Genomic DNA, 18,402 nt, shown 5'->3' with positions numbered 1-18,402 from the left:
AATAACTTAGCACCAAAAAAGACATTAATAGGAAAGACAGCAGAACAGGAACAAATTTATCAACTCAACTTTCAATATTAAATCTTTCACTGCAATAAAATTAATGGATAAGTGTCATTTCATAATTTCTGTTCCTTTTCAAATAACAGCCTCAATGTATTAAATATAAGAGACACAGGAAATATTGTTCACTGCGCTTTGAAGCTGAAAACTGTTTAATTTTGCAGAATAAGCTCTAGATACTGCTCCTAATCAAGGATATGCTATTGATTTCCACAGTGGCAGGATCGGGCCCATAAGAGCTGCTATTTCCATGTTATTTGTGTTCCCTTTTCTAGTTATATTTAAATAACAAATGAGTCTTATAGGACATGTGTATTTTACTATGTTGTCAAAGGATTATTATCAACTAACATTAACAGCTCCGTCTACAGTTAAAAAAATGTTGTAAGCCCTTCCCTCGACTATTTTTGGACTATTTTTGTTGTTCCCGTCATATCTTTTACCAGAACAGGGCATGACTGCTATCTTTGCAGGAGGCAATATACCAAATCAAACCCAAATGTATCAAATCTTAAAGCTGCTGCCCAGAACCATCCTACCAAAAGCCTATCCTGAGTTCTTCACTTAAACAAGCTATTTCTGAAAATAATACTGGGATCTGAACTCAGTCTGTTGAAAGGAAATTACGAAGTACCCAAACCAAAGAGCAGAAAGAGAGTATTCGATTCTTAAAAATATAAGCACAAAGTTTCCACTTGAGAAATGAGAAACTGCCGTGTGTAAGTTATTCATGTTGCTACTCAGCTGCAAAGCCTTCTCCGTTACAGAGCAGGCACCGGGACCCTGTGCAGTGCTTAGTCACTGCTCTGCAAGCAGCTTTCCACTGATGAGGACTCCCTGGGCTCCTGAACTGAAGAGTAACGACAAGGCAGCAACCAAATAAAACTAGACGTGCCTGGGTTTGTCCCACGTGTGAAATCAGTTTCCACCCGGTGCCGACTCCACAGCCCTCCTCACCCCAACCGCCCCAGGACAATGAATGGTTCCGCTGCCATCAGCTAAAATACCAAGCCGACTTTACGATTTCAGGGTTTCTTTTCTTGCTTAAAACCAAGGTTTAATTGGTATGAGTGACTGAGTAAAACCTGGATTGGATGTGAGTTTTGCCTCGGCATGAATGCAGTTTATAGCTCAGACAGGGGTGACCCGTGCTCCGCTGAGGGATGCTGGCAGACCGGAGATGTGGTTTGCCCAGCTCACTGCCACAGCCCTTTCTCAGCGGAGACTGGCTGATCCTTTTATCCTATGGAGGGCTTGCTTTGGGCTTCTTCAAAAACTTTGGGTGGGTGTCCATCCCGCTCTGCTGGGGGGTCTGAGCTCTAACACACAACACAATGCCCTCAAGCCCTCAGGCGAGGACCAGGAGCAGGTGAGGAGGGAGGGGAGGTGGGGGAAAGCGGGGAGGGGAGCAAACCTCAGAGCTCTCACCTTGAAAAAGCCCTTGCAGCCCTCGCACGTCCGTACCCCGTAGTGCTGGCAGGCAGCATTGTCCCCACAGACGGCGCAGGTGCCTTCCCCAGACGAGGAGCTCCTGCTGGGCGGAGATGGGAGGCCGCTGCTGCCGCTGCCACTGCTCTCACCCATCAGGCTGGAGGTGGCTGCGTTGAGGCCGAGCGGTGAGAAGGCTAAGGTGGCTGGTCTTTTGGCCAGGTGAAGCCCGTAGGAATGGCTCTCCATGGATGCCTGGCTGGCGGCAGGTCTCTCCGAGCCCAGGGGCAGGCTCAGGGAGGCAGGGTCGTAGCACATGTGAGCGGCCGCAGCCGGCGTGTGGGGGGGCGAGTGTTTGAAGTGAAAGAGGGGGAAGCGCGGAGGCACGGTCTTCATGGGGGCGGTCTCCATCAGGTGGCCGGGGGGCAGACAGGTCTGCGTGGGCTGCAGCGGGGGCTCATCCCACAGGCTCTGGTGAGAGGGGAAGCCGGGTGTGGTGGGCGTGGAGGGCGGAGATTGCTTGAAGTACATGGAAGTGCTGGGCATCCCCTCGTCCGTGGAGGGTGGCAGTGAGGGCTGGTACGGGGAGAGCCGGGTGTCTTCCATCTTTATGAGGGGCCTCTGGCCAGAGGAGGCAGATTGCATTTGGTAGAGGCAGGAAGGCTTGAGCTCGTAGCTGCCAGAGTAACCCTCCATAAAGGTGCTGAAGCTGGGAAGGGAGGTGGTGGCAGTGGCAGTGATTTCGGTACTGCTCAGGTCCATGGTCAGCTTGGCATAGTCAGGGTTCATGATCTCTGAGCTGTACTCCGAGCCATATGCGTAGGTCTGAGCTGCATAATTTGAACCTGGCGGTGAAGGACTATACTGCGCTTGCACACAGGGCATATCTGCAAGGGCAAAGGGGGACGTTAACAACACGCCCAGCACGCCGAGGCCGCGGCCCAGACCCTCGCAAACTTCTTTCCTAAGAGCTTTCCCACATTTCACGGAGCTCAGTTGGGCACCCGACTCCCACTCTCGCCTGGACAGGGGACATATAAATTACCGTCAAGTCTTTGCCTTTCAACAAGAAATATGCATCGGGGATCGACTAAGCATTAGGTATTAGGGAGCCTACTCTCATCTAGTCGTGGGAGCAACTCAAATTTATACCAGTGTCAGTGAGAGAAGACTCTATCTCAAGCTGTCCTACATCTGCTGCTTAATATACATAGGTGTCAATGAGAATTAGATAAGCAGAATGAAAACAGTTTATGGCTCTAAATCTGTCTCTGTATGCGTGCAACCATGCCATAAAATTTTCATGAAGGGCAAATGAGATTATCAAATGCATAATATTAAAAATTTTATTTATTTTAAACAGCATCTGCAGTGCATGTCAGAGGAACGACTCAAAGCACAGTGTTTGCTACTTAAGGACTTGCAAACATAAATTCTGCTTACTCAACTCTGGGCCTTTGAAGCATATTTCTGGTCAGCTAATAATTTAAGGTTGCTGTCTAACTAGTAGTTTTAAGGCTTATCTGTGGTAGAACATTCTCCTAGAAAAAGTGGGTGGTACAACATATCCTTACATTTGCAAAAATGTAAGAGCAAAAGCATGTGGTATTCCTGTTTCTGTTTTTATGGAAAAGCAAGGTTGAGGCTGCTAATGTAATTGTTTTTATCCATTAGTCATAAAAGTGAATGTGGTTCACTGATAACTGGGATGGTTGAAGCAACACAGTGCCTGGCTATAAAGATTTGATTTTTTTTTTTCTTTCAGTTTTCCTACTAGTCTGCTATTTCCTTTGCTGCTCTCAGGAAATAATGGACCCAATTCTGCAATCCATTTGAGGTTTGCCTGACTAAACACTGTGAGATTCTAGCCCTATATTTGCAACCCTAACTAAAAGTCTGTGGTGCATTTTCGTTCCATAGTAGAGTAATAAAATGCATGAATTAGTACAAATTCTCTCATAAAGAGAAAAGTAAATATGGAGACAATGTATATCAAAATTAAGGGCAGTTCATATCTTCGTAACCGTGGCAATTTATATTCCAAAAGCACTCGAGAGACAACTCATACTAAAAAAAAAAAAAAAAAAAAAAAAAAAAGCTGTGTTAAAAATAATGGGGTTTTCCTCAGTATTTTAAGAACTCCCTTCACTTGCAATTTTAAAATTTTCACTTGAACCTGGCACGCAGAAATCCAAATAATTAGTGTTAAATCAGCTTTTGATTCTTTCTTGCTTGCTTTGCAGATAAACATATTTCAATTAAGCACCAGATTTCAATTATCATACTGTCACAAACCATTCAGATCTTTCTTCTTCTCGAGAAGACATTAAAAACTGAGGAAAAAAATACTGCTGTTTTCTGAAATTAAGACCTTCCTGCTTGTAAATCCAAACGCTTAAAGAAAAAAAGCAGGATAACCCTTTCAGAAGCCTTGCCTCCCAATGTTATTTATGTATTTTTCTACCGTTCTCTTTTTTCCCTGTCAATCTGTCTATGCCATTCCATGCACACACATTTCATGGGAAGTCCTGTTACTATCATTTGTTAGTTCAAGGACCGTCTGTTAAAACGCAGTGATCAGTGCTTAAGCAAATAAAAAGGGAAGGAAATTCCTTCCACGAACCTCCATTGAGAACTGATTGAGGAACACAATTGAGCGAGTGGACAGATAATGTCACAAGTGGACGTGTTGATACACAGCCCTGTGACGGGAAAAGCCTTTTTTGCTAGCTCACAAAATGAGCAGGAGTTCAGGGAAACAGGTCATTATGGTTTTTTCCCTGCATTTTTCTGAACGTAACAGGATTATGTCACTGAATTCTGTGCAAAGTGGAGTAAGAAAGCAGAAGTCTAAAATAAGTCCGACCTGAGGACAGAAAAAATATCTCTAACCTAAAGGTCTGGCCTCTCCTGGCTCTGCGGGACTCCTCCTACCTCTCCCTTTGCCAGCGCACTTGACTAATTCTAACCCCTACTTTTCCACTTAGGGCACCAATATTAACTACCCTGAAAAGTAAATAACCTGGGATTTTTTCTTCTTTACCCAACAATATTAAAAAAAAGCCCCACAGGAGGCGCATTGAAGAACAACCTGTCACAAAAGCCCAAATGAATGGGTAAAAAAAAAATCAGGGCAGGGACATTCAGAGCTATTACCTTATTATTCTATCTTTGAGAAAGCTTGACACGGGGGATGCCCAGCTCGACACCAAGACAGCTGCGGTCCTCGCAGGGACACTGACATCCCACCCATTTCCCCCTTAAATCTGCCTTTGGCTGGGGGGGGGGCTCGCAACCCCCATGTGCCCAGGCACGGCACCGCTAAGAGCCCTGTGAAACGCGGGCGCTTGCCCTGATCCTTTTGGGATTTAAACACCCCGCGGCCCCGGTACGGGACGTCGGGGACCGATGATGCCAAAGAGATCTGGGAAGGGCTGCAGCTCTCGCACACCCCTTACCCCCCACCTCTCCTCCTCCCCCTCCTCCGCCCGGCCCCGCGGAGCGGCAGCTTACCTGGCGGGTATCTTGCGCGCTGAATGGTGGGGCTGGAGGTGCGGGCGGCGGCGGCGGCGGCGGGCGGCGGCGGGGTGGGTGCCGGCTGGGACCTCTCTGCGGAGGCGGGTCTGGGGCCGGGCCTCGGCGGGGGGAGCTCTTCCGACCCGGGCTCTGTCCGCCGGCGGCGGGAGGAGAAGGCAGAGTCAGGGGGCGGCGGGGACCGGCGGCGCAGAGGGGTGCCCCCACACCCGCACCACACACCCCTCCTTCCCGCCTCCCAGCCGGCGGAGCGCCTCGGGGGAAGCGTCCCCACACCCGCCCCCTTGCACGGCAAAGCCCCCGCCTCGCCCCACGGGTGGGAAGGGGGAGCCGGACGGGGAGCGCGTCTCTGCCGGCTCCCGCTGCCTCATCACACAAAAGGCAAGAAAGCGCCGGGCTGGGACAACGGAGCCGCCGGTTTGTTCTCCGAGCGAGGAGCCTGGGGAGGGCATGAGGAGAGCCCCGCGCGGGGTGACTACAACAAGCGGGGCAGCATCCCCCTGCGTCCACTTCCCCGCGGGAACTTTCTTTTTTTTTTTTTTTTTTTTTTTTTTTTCTGAGGGGGGAGCGGGGACAGACCGGGGGGAAGCAGGCTGAGAGTTTCTATGAAAGCTATCGGCCGCAGCTGAGGGGTACTCGACCAGCCCGGCTAGCCTGCGGCGGCTCCGGGCCCCGTTCCCGGCGCGGCTCAGCCCCGCGGGACGCCCCACGGCCACTAGCGCGGACGCGGGGGAGCGGCCTGTCCCGGCCCGCCCGGCGCTGCCAGCACGGCCGGGGGCTCCGCGGCAGCGCGGGGGATGCGCGGCGGCGCCGGCCCCTACCCACGGGAGCCGCTTCCCGGCGACTCCTTCTCCCGTTCCTTGCTTTTTTTTTTTCCTTCTCCGCGCCCCTTGCCTTTGATATCCCCCCCCCGCCCCCCCCCCCCCAGCCCCCAAGCCCAGCTCCCGGGATGTTAAGTGACTGTCAGCTCATCCCTTTCTCTCCCGAGGGTTTTGTTCCCTCCCGAGCTCCGGCGAGGCGGCTTCCCGCGAGGCGAGGAGCGCTCTGGGGCTCCTCTCCCCCCCACTCCCCCCACCCCACCGACCCCCCCGAGCCGCCGGTTACCTAGAGACACTCGCTGCGCTTTTAACCATGCAACACCCCTCCGGACTGCAGCCGCCCGAGCCAGGAGCCCAGAGCCGTAAGGGCTGTAAATTAGGAGGAAATAACTACCCTTGTCAAAGCTCTTTTCTTCCTCCGTGCACTTTACATTCAGCCCCGAGTGACACCCCTCCCCACCCTGTAATACGAGGAGGAAACCGTGAAATACTCCATTGTGATTGTGACTTCTTCAGGCGAGTTTCGAAACCTTCATTTACCCGGGAGGGACCGTGGAGGGGGAAGCTCCATTGAATTAAAAAGTTTCGAGCCCGATTTCCACCGCCGGTTAGATCGCGAATTTTTTTTTGGAGGGGGGGAGGGGGGGATCGCCCCGAGCTGCACGGTCACTCCAGCGAATATCCACGAGCTCGCGTGAGATTCACCTCCGAAGAAACCGTCTGGTCTGGTTTAGTCCATTGTTTTTTACCGGGGCTTGACTCCAGCATACAACGGTCTCCACGGAGGAGAGAAAAATAGGGCGAAGAATGTAATCGAGTGAAGCGGCTTGGATAAAAGTTAGCGATTCATTCCCAAACTTTTTTTTTTTTTTTCCCCTGGAGAAAAAAATCCGATCCCAACACACCAATCCCCCGGTTTTCCGCCCTTTCCCTGGGAAATATCCTCGCACGAAATCCATCGTCTCCAAAAAGCGCAAGTTAAATAAGAGCGTTATTAACTAGCCGCGCGAAGGTGAGCCGCATCGCCACCCGGGAGGGAGTATCGCGATAATGCTGTCCCGATAACCGTCTCCCGACATAATATCACAACCCAGCGCCCGCGCTTCCTCGCCTCTTTCCAAGACTGAAACTTCTTTCGCAGCTATTAGGGCGAGGGGGGGAAAGCGGGAGGCGCCGCGGGGGCAGGGAGCGGGGCGCAGCCCAGCCTCCCCGCACGGTACCGCCCGTGCCGGGGCACCGCAGCCCCTCGTTACCGGTTCTGACCTCCGAAGGGAAAAGTGCACATTTCCGAGGAGCAGCTGCCGGGCAGACGTGCCGAGCAAAGATCCCGTCTCGTTTCGATACAATATGTCACATTCCGGCAATTACCTCTTGGGCTAGCTCCTCCGGGCTGCCGAGGGGGGCTGCTCCCTCCCCAAGTGGGATTAGCTCAACCTGCCCCGCCGTCCCCTCCCAGACGGCTCCAACTTGTGCAAACAAAACCACCTATTTCCCAAGCGCAGTTAAACGAAGGAGACAAATTACTGCCATTCATCACCGGCGCTGTAAACTCCCCGCCGCCGCCGGCAGCATCATTTCCATGACAACAACCAGCAGAAATACCGTAGTACCACCGGCTCCGGTTCCCGCTCCCCTCCACCGCAGCCCTCTCGTTTGTTTGCCGGGGGCGGCGGTGCCCCGGGCACGGCGGGGGTTGCCGAGCCGGCGGAGAGGCTCGGGAAGCCGAGCGGCAAGTGAGCATCCACGGGGAGAAAGGCGGGGGGAAGGCGCGGGGTGGAGGGGGGGGGGGGGGGGAAGGGAAGGGAAGGAGAGGGAAAAGTTTCAGCGAGAGCCCGGCACGGCAGCGCGTCGCGCCCGCCGCCGGCACCTCCCGAGCATCTACCCCGGCGGCGCAACTTTGACGGAGTGGGGACACGTCGCATTGTCCCTCTCCCTCAGCCTCTCCCGCTCGTTCGTATACGTACTCGGTTGCTGTGGAGGTTCCGTCTTTACATCTAGTTTGTAGGTACCCGCTTCCTTAAAGGCGCGTGTAGGCGCTGTCCAGCGGCAGGACCCGAGACGCAAAACCCCGGAGACTCCCGGCGGCCGCAGGTCCGGTGGGCGCGTTATCCCGAGGCATGGAAAAGGGTTGCAAAAGCCCGAGGAGCCAGGAGCCCGTCCCCGGGCGGAGGGAGGGAGAGAGCGGGCGGGCGGGCGGGCGAGGGATGCCGAGGAGCCGCTGCCGCCGCCGCCGCCGCCGCGATGCGCCTTTGTGTGTGTGTGCGGCGGGAGCCGGGCCGGGACCTGCGGCCGCGTCCCCGGTGCGAGTGCCCCGGGGTGCGCGTGTGCCTGCGCGGAGAGAGAGGACGGAGGCGCCTCTCTGCGCTGCTCTCCCGCTCCCTCTCTCTGAACGTCATTTATGTGAGAGGAGCCCTAGCGGCCTCTCCATAGAGCGGCTGGAATGCGAAACGTCAATAGTGACGCCATGGGAGCCTGACGCTACTGACCCCCCCCCCCCGCCCCAGTGTGTGCGCCGCGCTCCCGCCGCACCGCGCCGCGCCGAGCCGAGCCGCGCAGAGCCGCGGAGAGCCGCGCAGCGCCGAGCAGCCCCGGTGAGGCGGCCGCTCCGCGCAGGCGGCGGCGGGACGGGGTGGACGGGCGGCCGGCTCGGGGCTGGCTGCCCGCGGCAGCCTGGCCAGTAACTCCCAAGACAGATTAAAATAATAATAACAATTATAATTATTATATTAATATTATTATATTATTATTACTATTACTATTATTATTACTTATTATTATCAGAGATCGGGGTGTGTTGTTTTGCAAACGCAGCAACTCTTTACTGGAGTGGTTCAACGGTAAAACAGCTTTGCTTGGTTAATTAGGGGCACTTTCAGGAGGAATTATTGAGGGTTTCTTTTTTTTATTGTACTTTCACTTTTTTCTTCTTCCCTTGTCTTTTAAATTTTTTGTAATTTTGGGGGTATCTTTTCCCCTTTTCCATTTTCTTTTTTTTTTTTTTCTTTTTCTTTTTCCTTTTCATTGTTTTAGCCCCTTTTAATTTTCTTTTGAAACTTTCCAGTGCGCAGGAGCAAAAGAGCAGGTTGCGGAAGGTGCCGCTCTGAGCGGGCACTCGGCCGAGCGGCCCCGAGAAAGTCCGAGCTCCCGCCTGCGTGTGTCTGTCTGTGTCCTTGTGTCTGTGTCCGTGTGTCTGCCCGGGGCACCGGGCCTGTGGCGGCTGGGTCCGCCGCCGCCCGCCGCCGTGCCCGGTGCTGTGTTTACTTCCGCGGCCGGCAGCCGGGCCGTTTGCGATTGTCACCGCGGCCGTTACGGCGCTTGTGCTCCGTACGGAGGGGCTCAACGACACGACTTCTGCAGGCGGGGGCCGGGACCGGGGCCGGGACCGGGCGAGGCCCGCCCGCCGCCGCCCCGCGGAGGAGGGACCGACGGAGGCGGCACTTTCTCTTTGCCCTCCGGGCTCCCGCCGCCTCCCGCTCCAGGAGCCTGACACCGGCAACGCCGCCGCGCACGCTGCTGGCCCGGGCGGCGGGGAGGGGAGGCCGGGGCGGCGCGGGTCTCGGCGGACGCGGCGGGGGGCCACGTAGGGGCCCGGGATCCCCTTCCCGAGACGGCGGGGCCGGCGGTGCGCGCCGTCCTCCCGAGGGCGCCGGGGCCTCCCTCCTTCCCTCCCTCCCGGGCCGGCGGCGCCGCTGCCGCCGCTGCCGCTGCCAGGCCCCGCTCCCCCCGCGGGGGGAACCCGCCGGCCGCCGGGCTCCCCGCGCGGCGACACTTCCCCTCCGGCCGCAGCCGGCCCCCGGCGGGGCCAATCAGCGCCTCCACGTCACCGCGGAACGCCATCCTCGTGCCGCCGCGGCCAATCCACGCACAGGACGCGACGGGCCCCGTTCCGAGGGGCGGGGCCTGGCGGGCTGACGCACGGCAGCCGCGTCATTGACGCAAGCGGCGTTGCTAAATTTAGCCGCCGGGCCCCGTGCAGGGCGATCGGGATCGCGCGGGGGAGGGGGCGGAGCCGGAGCCCATTGAGCGGCGGCGGCGGCGGCGGGGCGGGAGGGCGCGCGGGGCTATTTTTGGGCCCCCCGGTTGTGATCCGGCCAAACCAAATATAGATGCGGGCGGGTATTTATAGCGCCGGCGAGTCCCATTGTCGTGGGGCCGCGCCCCCGCCCGGCTTCCTCTGCGCAGGGGGTGGGGTGCGGGGACCGCCCGCCCGCCCGCGGGGACCCCGACGCGCCCACGCAGTCCCCCCTAACCCCGTGCACGCCTGCACACCCCCCCCTCCCCGCCGCCCCCCGCGACTCTCCGGAGAGGAAAGACCGCAGCCGGCCGCTGGCGGGGGTTGCCGGCTCCGGCTCTCCTCTCCCTCCAAAAAAAAGACGCTCCGGGCCGCATTTGGCGACTCGGCTCCCCCTCGGCGTGGCCGGGCCGCCGGCTCGGGGCGCTCCCCCCGGTGCAGCGTGCGCCGCTTTCCCTCCCCACGCCACCCCATCCCTCCCCGTGCCATTCTCGTCATTCGCGGGGTGCCTGCCCGCTGCGAGGGGGCGGCGCTGGGGCTGGAGCCAGGATACCCCCCCTCCCCGCTTGCCCCGCTGGTGAGGGCCACGCGTGGAAGCGCGGGGTGTTTCCGCGGCGGGGATGCCCCGCTCGGCCGCGGCGGGGATACCCCCTGCCTGACGCAACGGAGCGGAGCAGGGGAGGCGGCAGGCGCGCATAGCGCGGCGGTGACCTCATGGCAGAAGCGGCGGCTGGTTGGGAGTCCTCCCCCAACCCCCCCCAGCCTGTTGAGTAAGCGCCGGGAGAAGTGAAAATGCCATGACGGGCCGGTGCGCTCGTCCCCGGTGCTGACACGCCGCGAGAAGGGAGATTCCCTTTGATGCCGCTGCCGGCGTGGGCGGCCGAGGGCAGGGGAGGAGGGAGGGTGGCACTTTCCGCCCGCCGCTCACCCCGGGCACCGGCCCTGATAAAAATACTCCGCTTTCCATGCTGTCATTTCTCCTTTGCAGCTCGGTCTCTCTGCTGGGAAAGGGACTCCGCGCCGCACGGCCGCCGCCCGGGGCCCCTCGCCCCCTCCGGGAGGGCTACCCCCGGGGGATAAAGTCCCACCGTCATCCCGAAACTCGCAGCTCCGCGCTGAGAGTGTCTGCAAAAGCACAAAATGTCGGTACCAGGGGGACGGTGCTAGAAAACTTATTGTCCTTCACACACACACACACACACACACACCCCGCCCCGGTACTCCATGCAACTTCGCAGCTTCCTCGAGCTGTTCCTGTCTCCCACGACGTGAAATTATCGTCATGCAAGAAGGCTTAAATAAAAAAAAAAAAAGCAGCAAAACCAACCCCAAACCCAAAACCGGCAGCAAAAATGTTTTGAAAGCCTTTAAAATAATCTTTCAGGTGCTATTTAAAGAACTGCTATACAGGAAATGGGATATTTGAAGAAAATGGCTAGAAAGTGGTGTTGAGAGAGCACTACGCGTTTCAGGGAGATGTGGGTGATGCGCAGGGAGCCGGGCGCTCGCTGGCCACCCGACCGAAGGCAGCAGTTTTCGTCTAGGGAGAGCCCGGTTTGCTATTCTGCAGTTATTTATGAAATGAGAGGTCACTCATTACACGCTGCGTGCTTTCCAAGCAGTAAAAAGGAAGTCCTTCGTGCAAGGAGCTTCCAATCTAAGGATAAACACCGGGCCAGAGGGAGATAAGGGGACAGGAACAACAGGAGGCAAATTGTCTAACTGGTGTGTACACGTTGGCTTGATTCACCGGAGGCAGTGGTGCAGGAGTGAGGGCCAGAAGGATGTCATTCTCGGGGCTCACTGGATAACTCAGGATAATCAAAACTGCAGGCTGTGCAATGAGGGGAGAAAGCCTGTAGCAATATGAAGGAGGCCTCGGGAGAAACAAAGCTCCAGGAGTTGGGGAAGGACATTTGCTGGGTGATACCAGAGTTGAGGAGACTGAAGGTTATGTGGGGGCGCTGGGAGCAAACAATGCATAGAGGCTCAGGGGTCCACTTCCAGCACCCATCCATGCATTTGCATTTATGGCCAAATAACCTGATGACAACTCCTTATCAGAATTTGCAGCTGACCTCTCCAAAACAAGAGCTTGTACATTCCAGGCCGATCTTTAGGCTGCAAATTTCTGGGACCAAGGTAATGAAAATGTCACTGGTTTTAGGCTATTACTACATAATTTAAATACCCAAATCAAAAAAACACAATCCAGAAATCCTGACCAGCTGCCATCTATCTGGAGGCATCTAAATTCAGTAGTGCCATAGAAATGCTCCTTGGAAGGTTAATTAGTCCAACCTCCTACTCAAAGAGGTATCCCTCTGTATTACATACAAATTTCCCTATCTTCCTCCAGGATGTAGAAACCAATTGTTCCTCTGCCTAAATGCCGCCCTCTAGGAAAACCCTAAAAGAGGAGTCTGCTGGTGCACCCAAATTACACAATAAGTCCGTAGTTTCAGCACTTGCACAGAAAACAGGACATTCAAATGCACATAGTTTGTCTGGGGCAGAGAGGCGAGGGTGGGGATGGGGAGAGTCAACCTACATTCCCCACCTCCCAGGAGACTGCTGTAATCCCTGCATCCTTCTGGGTGGCATCTCACCCACCCGTTTGAAGTGGTGAAACCACTTTCAGGCTTGTGTGCAAGCACTGTAGTCTAGTGCTTCAGGCTGTCTGCTGGGATGGAGGAGATCTGCCTATCCATTCCCGCTCCAAGAACGGCTTGTGTTATGTTGTGTTGAACACCTATAGTACAAAAATACTGCCATGGCCTTACACGAACTTTTTTTCTTGCCTGATGAATCCCCTCCTATTGAGCATGATTTCTACAGTAAAATCTCCTTTTTCCCTCCATACCTTCCTAGACAGCCAATAACCTGGTGATGAAGCCATTCTCTTGGGCAACGATCAGTGCGGATTTGAGTGTTTTTAAGCAGAGAAAGGAGTTGAATCCCAGATCTCCTGTTTTCTGGGGAGTGCTGCCATTGACAAAGCTACAGTCAACAGAAGGTAGCACCCATCTGCTTCCAGCTGTGTCTTTGAAGAAGCTCAGAGATGAGCATCTTCAATACAGGGTTCCGATAGCCTGAGACTTCCTGCAAGTCCTAAGCTACATATCCTTGCTCCAGAGGGCTGGGATTTGGGATGTGGCCCATGTCAACTTGTTGCAGCCTGTCTGTTTTGTACCCTTTTCTCACCTTGCAACCATGCAAAGAGGTAGCTGGTTAATTTGGATTTCTAGGTTTCTTTCTGGGGATGGGGCTCTAAAGAAAACACTGCAGCTTTTAATATGGTCACCTATTAGATACGATCACCTACTAGATATGGTCACCTACCCCATTAGATTTAGAACTGAGTCAGAATCCTACCCTTCAGAGGTATCCTGCCATTCAGAAAATAAATGTAACATGTTCTGGTGCTGCTCAAGGTGACTTAACATCTTGAAAGGAGGATTGTGATCCTGGTCAAAATGACACCTGGTTGAGCCTGGATAGCCTGGAACAGCAGCTCTGCCTCGACTGCCTTACATGGTTAGGCCAGCAGGTTTCTACATGTGAGGTAGCATGTTACATAAGGCAGCCAGGACACTCAGTTTATCACTGATGTGTTTCCAAACTGAAAGAGAAACTCATCGCGCCTCCCTTGCTTGAAAGGTGCCCTTGTCATATGGGGGTCATGATGGGGAAGAGGGGAAGGCCTAGCTTAGCCTTTGGTGGTGTGTTTGGCAGGGTACCCCCTGTCAAAACTGAGTCCCAGTCTTGACTAAATTAAGTCCCAGCCTAATCTAGGCTGCTGTCATACTTCTACAGTCAAAAGTTTGTATTTTCTTTTCCCAAGTAGTTAAAGAAATGGTTGGGTGGTTTATGCTCAGATTTTCCAAATGACTGTGATTGGATCGAGGCCATGCATTGGAAATTTTTGCCCCAAAGGAAGAAATTTTGAGAAAGATTCAAATGATTCAAACCCAGTCTTTTATGAATGTTAGAAATATGCACAGTATGCTTTGTTCACAATAGCTCTGTTTTCCCAGACAGAAGCTCCACCAACTGGTGGAATTGCCCTGGAATTCTGCAATACCACAGATGGGGAGGCTTGAATATTCCTGGACTGACTCAGCCTGTTCACTTTGCCTGGCTTGTAAGACAATAGGCGATTCTTTCTTGCTCGTGGAGATCTGAAATTAAAAGTAAAGGAGGTTGCATATTAACGAAAGGAGCGACTGCCTTTCAGACAAACCCACAGACCAAACTGTGATCATATTAAGCAGAGGGGCTGTTGAGAGCATAATTCCTACTGCCCACGTAAGAGCTGATTAGGAAGGGGAGAAGCCAGGACCAGACAAGGTTCAGACATGCAAGCATAGCAGATTATTAAATAAGGAGATGAAGAAGCATTCAGAAGGATCTTAATTTAAGTACATTAATTATGTAATAATGAAGCAGCTTTAAACGGGATTTATCATGGATGCACAAGAACTACATTTCGCATTGGCCTTGATTCTTTGAGAAGGGCAATCTTATTTGATTGTGTTCACTTAAAGAAAGATGAGAGGAGAAAAAAAGCTCAATCTCATTTTATCCTGGGCAAAGATCTTGAGGAGTGTAATGTTTTCTACAGCAAAATGGATTTTAATGAAGGGTCAGGGCCATGGGGCTGGCTTATAAACACCGGAAGTTAATATTTTTTCTCCTCTACCTTATAATTAATAAAATAATAGCAATTGTCATTATTATTTTGTAAGCTCTTTTCTCACGGTTTCCTTCTGAGCCCTTCCATTTCTAAACTTAATTCTTGACTGGATTGTCAATCTCTACTCCTAAAAAGGAGCCTCTCTACTTACAACAAACACGACTGTATCATTGTAAAGAAAATAATCATTTATACCAGGTAATCTTTTAGGCTTGTTCAGCAGGCATTGCCATTCTGGCAGACTAATACTTTCTGCTCATGTTGACAAAGGATAGCTCCTCAAAAGCATCGTCTTGTTATTTATTTACTTTTCCTAACATCTTTCTATGAGCAGAACCTTTTAAATTCCATCTGTTCTTATTACCTCGTCTTTCTGGTTACCCTGTTTGCTTTACTCCTAATGATCTCCAAACCATTTACCTATGTTACCAGGCATTGTGTTCCATTTACTGTCTCTCTTACCTCTTCCTGGACTATGTTTTCTTTCCTTCCTACTATTTCCCTGTCCGTTGCTCTCCCTTCTCACAACTGTTCTATCCAAACTGCCCATTTCCAAGAGCCATTGGGCAGCAGCTCTTCAGCTGGGGTAGGACAAGGGGCTTGAGAACAGTGGGAGAGTCCGGCTGCCCAGGCAACCAACTGCCTAGGTTTTGCTTTTTGTTTTGTCTCTGTCCTGGATTGTGCCTTTGAAAAACACCATTTACCTCTGCCTGCTTCATTTCTCCATCTGTAAAATTACAAGAGGGGATGTAGGAAATAAAGGCACAGAAATGAAAACTAAGTACTATTATGGTTTATGTCTTACTAACGCACAAGGCCTCAGACCCCTCAATGGCAATGGTTCGTTTTTTTCTTACATAAATAAATGATTTACCCTAGAAGATCTGGACTATTTCTTTCAAGCTTATCACATCTTAAAGATCAGAAGTGGGCTCTAGTATCACATCACAGGTTAAGAGAGTTGAAGCATCATCTTTCTTCAATTATGACTAAACTTTCTGGCATCTCTGAATCAGCTGAGATACACTGTTAGAGTGAGCGGATGAAATCAGTGCATCTTTCCCTCCCTGCACTGTACACGAAAGCCCAGACCGTGGTGTATGCATTCTAGGCCGTAGCTCCGGGAGTAGGGTGATGAGCTCAGAGTCCAAGTCTTTGGGGTTGTGAAAATCATCTTGAAATCCAAACTTGAGTGAAACTGGCAAGTCATGGCTGCTGGAACCCATGGGGGTCTGGAAATGTCATACCTGGAGCTGCGTTACGCACGCTCCTCTGTGCAGCCCTCTGGAGATGGCAAGAGGGAGCAGTGCCAAAACAAACTTACAAACAAAAGGAGCAAAGTGCGCTGAGCGCAGGTGTGCTGCTGTTGGACCAGCTTAGGGAAGCTGGGCTGCTCCTCTCCTACCAAAGAGGAGAAGCCTGCTGTCATTTCTCCAGAAGAATCTGTGAGAAAGGCAAGGGAGGATGTTATTTCCCTCGCACTCTTCAGGAAGGCATTTGAGCTTTGAAATGTGTCTTGGAAAGCCAATCTTCAAAGTTAAACCAAAAGAGAAGCTAATTTCCTGACTTCGTTCCCTCCTGTTTCAAGGAGGCAAGGAACTTGACAGTCTCACCTGATTATAATTGTATGCTACACAAAAAACTTACAGGTGGAGCGGTGATGTGGTTCAAACAGCAAAAATCTGAAACATCAAGAAGTGAAAGTCAAAACTATCCAAACGCAGCTTTAGAAAGCAACCATCACTGCTTCTGGGGCACCTAGAGCAGAGATCCAAAACTCCAGAAAGTCTACATGTCTCAAAGACAGAGACGAGGGGGAGTGACAGCAAATGAGATTCCACGCCTCATCTTCTGCTCGCTTAAGTTATCCTCCCTCGAGCATTCAAGCTTCGCAAAGGCCAACAGGAAGCACTGCAGTGGAACTAAACATCAGTGGAGCTGCTCACCACTGTAGCAGAAGGTGCAAGTGTTTTTCTAGTGAAAGGACCCCCCCGTTTTCAAAGGAGCAAAGTCACAATCGATTTTCTCTAATTCCTGTGACTCTGAAAGAAAAGACCAACAAACGCCTTTGCAAAGGCTACTTAAAGTCAGCAGTGTTCTGCAGCGTTCTGGCCAATCTCAATGCTCTGCTTTACAGGAAGGGAACGGAACGTTGTGCGGAAAGAGAATTAATGTCTGAACAATCTCCCATTTTTTACTAGGATATGTTTTTGTATTTTTATAAGGCATTTGTTGGGGATGACGAGGCAAAGCTTTGTCATGTTGCAGTGAAAATTGGCAACAGAAACTAATGCATAATTAGAAGTTCTGGGCAATTTAAAACACAAATTTCATTCCCATTTTCTTTTTCCTTCACCAAAGCTTTCATTTGCTGAGTGGTAGAATCACTCTGGTGTTTTCACCCTACCAAAATTCTCCGCTGGATCATTCCACACATTTGTGGTTCCATGTGAGGGGGGGGGGGGAAAGCTTCCTGCCATCTGTTCTGAATATCTTTTCCTATTATATTTCCCTGCTTTATTGTTTTTGTTATGAAATAGTAAGTTAAATTTGCAGTATTTGTACCCTGAAGAGGTTAGGCAATTCTTTCTTTTCCTGCTGCTGCTCTTAAACGAATACAGAGAAATAGTATCCTGTTTTCAATAGATAACACCGTTGAGCTTCACGTTTTTGCCATTCATTATACCTTTTCCTAGGATGGTATCTTCTAATGATAGGAACCGAAACACCACCATAAATAGGCTTTTATTAAAAATTATGTCATTTCACGATCGCTGCCTTTCAAGCCATTCAACTGGCTTTTTAATTGCTTCGCCGTATTACGAACATTTCTAGAGGGCTCCACATTACCTGCAGATCGTGTGTCACATCAGCATACTCCATTAAATCCCATTAATTTTTCACCCCTGCCGGTAGGCGTGCAAGGAATGCGCGCTGCTTTCGGATTTTTAAACTTCACCGGTTGAGCCGCCGCACCTTTCCCCAGCCACCGAGCGAAAGCCACTTGCTCCCGTTTACCCCGTCACGCACGGCCGGCGGCGAAATCCCGCCAGGGGGAAGGAACGGCCCGTGCCCGAGCAGGCCGCGGCACGGCGCCCGGTGGCACTATTTGCCGTAACCCCTTTGCCCCCGGCGGCCCCTTCTCAAGAAACTTTTGTTTCGCAGCTTCTCCGGGGCCGCTCCACGTTGCAGCACCTGACTCTGCAGGCGGGAGACGGGCCCCGGGGGGAGCGTCCACCGCGGGGCGCGGGAAGGTGACGGCGGGCGCGGCACGCGCGCCCGGTCGCGTGACGCCGCCGGCGGGCTCGGAGCCCGGCCAGTCGCGCGCCCGCCCAGCTGAGCGCCGCGTGACGGCGGCGGCGGCGCCAACAGGTGTCCCCGCGCGCCGCTGCCGGGGCCTCCGGGGCAACCCCCTCCGCCCCCCCGCTTCGCGCCCCGGGCCGGCCGGTCCCTGGCCCGGCTCCCAGGCCGGGAGGGCCGCGCTCTGTCTCGAGGGTATCCCCGAGGACAGAGAAGCCGGTGGCGGGCAACGGGCCGCCCCGCTCCGCCTCCTCGGCTGGAGCGGCTGGGTCCGAAGGGCATCCCCCAACGGCGGCCGCCCGCTGCGGCGCTGGCCCAGGCCAGAGGACCTGCTGCGGCTCGCGCGTCCTCGGAGCGGGGGAAAACTCGGGAGACGCCTCTTCGCAACTCTGGGGAGAAGGGAGAAGGGGGACGAGACTAAACACCGCGTTAAGCGGGTGCCGCCGGGACAGCCCCGGCTCGGCGGCACCGCGCTCTCCCAGCGAAGCCGCCACCCGGGGGCTCCGCGGGCGGCCGCCCGCCCGCCCTTCGTTACGGCACCGTCTCCACAG

General features: G+C 53.4%; 1 protein-coding gene and 1 long non-coding RNA gene across 2 annotated transcripts in view; both read right to left on the bottom strand.

Moving 5' to 3' along the window:
* NR4A3 (nuclear receptor subfamily 4 group A member 3) overlaps positions 1-8,201 on the bottom strand; it is a 29,678-nt gene extending 21,477 nt beyond the window's left edge. Inside the window, exons 1-3 of the mRNA XM_074899340.1 lie at positions 7,808-8,201; positions 5,005-5,157; positions 1,492-2,378 (exon numbers count right to left, since the gene is read on the bottom strand). Coding sequence (XP_074755441.1) covers positions 1,492-2,376 — 885 coding nt within the window. The 5' untranslated portion in view covers positions 2,377-2,378; positions 5,005-5,157; positions 7,808-8,201. The remainder of the gene's footprint in view (positions 1-1,491; positions 2,379-5,004; positions 5,158-7,807) is intronic.
* Positions 8,202-13,859: 5,658 nt separating this feature from the next.
* Positions 13,860-17,717, bottom strand: LOC141956923 (uncharacterized). The gene is made up of 3 exons (XR_012633031.1): positions 17,402-17,717; positions 16,199-16,233; positions 13,860-14,036 (listed from the first exon to the last, which is right to left on the bottom strand). It is a non-coding gene; the product is annotated as an uncharacterized LOC141956923 (long non-coding RNA).
* Positions 17,718-18,402: the final 685 nt, after the last annotated feature.

Source organism: Athene noctua, chromosome 2, assembly GCF_965140245.1.
Source record: "Athene noctua chromosome 2, bAthNoc1.hap1.1, whole genome shotgun sequence".
NCBI classification, from domain to species: Eukaryota; Metazoa; Chordata; class Aves; order Strigiformes; family Strigidae; genus Athene; species Athene noctua.
Note: the sequence above shows the minus strand (reverse complement) of the source record. Positions and strands in the feature narration are given on the sequence as shown.